The sequence below is a fragment of the Lissotriton helveticus genome, assembly GCF_964261635.1.
Source record: "Lissotriton helveticus chromosome 1_1 unlocalized genomic scaffold, aLisHel1.1 SUPER_1_unloc_2, whole genome shotgun sequence".
NCBI lineage: Eukaryota > Metazoa > Chordata > Amphibia > Caudata > Salamandridae > Lissotriton > Lissotriton helveticus.
The window spans coordinates 5,427,976-5,431,941 of NW_027611659.1; the positions used below are offsets into that span (position 1 = coordinate 5,427,976).

At 40.8% G+C, this 3,966-nt stretch overlaps 1 protein-coding gene across 1 annotated transcript; it reads right to left on the reverse strand.

Moving 5' to 3' along the window:
• Positions 1-432: 432 nt before the first annotated feature.
• Positions 433-3,416, reverse strand: LOC144805724 (uncharacterized). Its single transcript, XM_078672221.1, has one exon. It carries the CDS (start codon positions 2,756-2,758, stop codon positions 1,139-1,141), a length of 1,620 nt encoding a protein of 539 aa, XP_078528347.1. The 5' UTR covers positions 2,759-3,416; the 3' UTR covers positions 433-1,138.
• Positions 3,417-3,966: the final 550 nt, after the last annotated feature.

Below are 3,966 nucleotides of genomic sequence, written 5' to 3' on the forward strand. Positions count from 1 at the left end.
TTTATCTCTCACCCTCTCTGTCTCCCACACACTCCTGTTAGCTTTAGCTTCATGAATGTCACTGCCACTTCTGGCATTCATACAACAAATCATTCAGAACATTTGAGAACAAAGGACTATCAGTGTGGAAGACGAGTTGCTGGGAGTGCAACGGATTGTCCTGGTACATATATGCTTTTGATGTGGGATTTCACTATTTCACCACATTATTAAACCAGAGTCTGCTGCTTACAGTCGCTCAATTCTGGTAAAAAGTAGAGTTTGACAAGACGCTGAATTAATAGAGAGAGACAAGTCGGAGAGGAGCCATGGGTCACACTTAGCTATAGGACCCGAGGCACAAGCTGATCCATCAACCGATAACAGTGTGTAAAAGGTGCAGCAAACATTACTTAAAAACAAGGTATATGTTCTTTTATATCTAAAAATAGGTTATTTCTTGAACACTTGTGCTTCGCTTTATTTCATTACGTATACTGCAGTGGCATTTGTTAATAGTAACACATGCATTTTACCAATGAAGCTTCCATCTCCAGAGCCCTGACTACATGTCCACGTGTGTTGGGTTTATAGGTGTTATCACTAATCCGACAAGTTAGCTGAAAATACCGTTGTTAGTCCCAGTATTGTTCAGTGTTGCTTTACAGGTAGTGTGGTCAGGTGCGATTGAATGTTTTTCTTTGTATCTCTTCTTCACCAAATAAAAATCAACAATGTTTCTTTTCTTTAAATCCACATTGTGCTTGTCTCCCACTGTGTATCCTGGTACATCATGTCACTTTGTTATGTGTACGGAAGTGAACAATCACTGGAACCAAACACTATTATAATTCTGCAAATACTGTTATCTGTTTTTCCTCTTTACTGCTATTCAGGTCTTCTATCATTGGTATTTCAATGTCATACATAATTTGAATTTTATCTTTTTCCGTAATTTATTCCTCTCACAATAACTGCACTGTTCTGCTCTTGTCTATGTCCTTAGACGGGTCAATATTATTTTTTATGTTCTTAAATTCTTTCCGGAATCTCTGCATCTCTAGGATTATTTCCATGTGAGTTAAATGAAGGAGTGTATTCACTGAGGGCTGTGTGGGATCGAAAATTGACAAAAGCCCTTTTCACTTTCAGTGCCCTTCTATGTTTTCTCCCTGTGTGTTCGCTGATGACTTTGTAGCTCTGATCGTCGACTAAAGCTCTTCCCACATTCATTGCGCTTGAGTGGCTTTCCCCCTGTATGCGTTCGCTTATGTCTTTGAAGGTGTGATGACTGACTAAAGCACTTTGCACATTCGCTGCACTTGAATGGTTTTTCCCCTGTGTGTGTTCGCTGATGTTTTTGTAGGTTTGATAATTGACTAAAGCTCTTTGCACATTCACTGCACTTGAATGGTTTTTCCCCTGTGTGTGTTCGCTGATGATTCTTTAATGCTGTAGAGAAGCAAAAACTACTGTCACATTCACTACAATGATAGGGTTTTTCCCCTGTGTGTGTTCGCTGATGAATTTTTAGTTTTGATAATTGACTAAAGCTCTTCTCACATTCATTGCACTTGAATGGTTTTTCTCCTGTGTGAGTTCGCTGATGAACCCTTAATTCTGTAGAGTTACTAAAACTACTGTCACATTCACTACAGTGATAGAGTTTTTCCCCCGTATGTGTTCGCTTATGTCTTTGAAGGTGTGATAACTGACTAAAGCACTTTGCACATTCGCTGCACTTGAATGGTTTTTCCCCTGTGTGTGTTCGCTGATGTTTTTGTAGGTTTGATAATTGACTAAAGCTCTTTGCACATTCACTGCACTTGAATGGTTTTTCCCCTGTGTGTGTTCGCTGATGATTCTTTAATGCTGTAGAGAAGCAAAAACTACTGTCACATTCACTACAATGATAGGGTTTTTCCCCTGTGTGTGTTCGCTGATGAATTTTTAGTTTTGATAATTGACTAAAGCTCTTCCCACATTCATTGCACTTGAATGGTTTTTCTCCTGTGTGAGTTCGCTGATGAACCCTTAATTCTGTAGAGTTACTAAAACTACTGTCACATTCACTACAATGATAGAGTTTTTCCCCCGTGTGTGTTCGCTGATGAATTTGTCGGACGGATAATCGACTAAAGCTCTTCCCACATTCACTGCAGTTGAATGGTTTTTCCCCTGTGTGTATTTGCTGATGTGTTTGAAGGCTTGATAAATGACTATAGCACTTTGCACATTCACTGCACTTGAATGGTTTTTCTCCTGTGTGAGTTCGCTGATGATTCCTTAATGCTGAAGAGTCTCGAAAACTTCTGTCACATTCACTACATTGATAGGGTTTTTCCCCTGCGTGTGTTCGCTGATGACATTTTAGGTCTGATAACCTACTAAAGCTCTGCACACATTCACTGCACTTGAATAGTTTTTCCCCTGTGTGTGTTTGATTATGTCTTTGAAGGTTTGATAACTGACTAAAGCACTTCCCACATTCACTGCACTTGAATGGCTTTTCCCCTTTGTGTGTTCGCTGATGACTTTGGAGGTTTGATAACTGACTAAAGCTCTTCCCACATTCACTGCACTTGAAGGGTTTTTGTCCTGTGTACGTGTGCTGATGAAGCTTGAGTAGTGATGACAAACTAAAGCTCTTGCTGCATGTGTATGATTCTTCTTTCTTGGTTAGTGTTTGTGGGTCGGGTATATATTTGTCTTCATCCCATGACTGCATTTCCTGATGGGCCGACATGTCTGATAAAGCACTTGTGTTTTTCTCACACATTTAATATGTGTGCGGTATTTTACATGTTTGATTTCTGTTTTAATAATAAAATGCAATAGCCACCAAATATTTACCATACTCCTAATACGTAGAAGGTGTCTTAGTAGGCGATTGTGCCTTTAGATTGGATTATGGCTGTGCACGATTGCGGGTAAAGATGTATCTTCCTTCCGGCCGGTGCAAATTGGAACAGTCTGTTGTATTGTAGCTAGAAGAACTCCTCTTTCCTTTACCCGTCAGTTGTCTGGCTCCGCTCTGTTGTGCTCTTCTCTGGTTACTGTGGTTTGTCCAGAAAGAGTTTACAATTCTCCTAGAGCACGGAATGATGGCTTGTCATCATTTTATAAAACAGAGCACTGTGGTAATCACATCATACCGATCCGATGATCAAAGCTGATGTTGGACACTTGTTTATACAGGAGGCGGTTTCTTATCGTTGTTGCCTTAAGTTTCCTAAGGTCATTTCTTCGTTTTGTGGCGTGGAGGTGCACAGCTCAGACTCTTACAATCACTGAACTTCCTTGATGCTTCATCCAGGATCTGTCCATTTGTGTGCAGGTTCCTCTGTCGCCGAATGCGCTGATGTTTTCCGGAATACTGTAGCTCATTATTTCTGCTATTATTGAAGATTTACAGAATTAGCTTCGTTATTGATGGTCATTTCATACATTCAAGGCTTGTTTTCTGTTGGATGTAAAGATATTTAAAATTACTAAATTGAAACATAATGGAATGAGAATTCACAACGTTTAACTGGTTGTAAAAGACATTTCGGTGGAGTTTTACCAAATCTCCATGCAATGCAGCGCAACCCACCCTCCCCCCAGGGAGGCTGCGCTGCGTGACAAGGAGGGAGCAGGAGAGCACCATATTTTCAAAGATATGGCTCTCTCCTTCCCTTTCCCTTGCACCTGCACTGGTTACAGCAGCCTTGCGCCATGCACACACCTTAGCACAAGAGCGCTAGGGTGTGTGTGTGTGAGCCCAGCATAGGTTTTGTACAGGAAAGACACCCTAGACATGAGGGAAAGCTTTTACCACTTTGTATGCGTGTTGCACGCATGCAAAGTCAGAAAAGGAAGGAGAAATGAAAGCATTTCTCCTTCCTTGCGCCTAGTTTAAAAGGGTGCAGTTTTCTCACACTAAACCCAATCTACTGTATTTGGTAAATTGGGTTTAGCTTGAGAAACCTTGGGTCATTGCAGTGG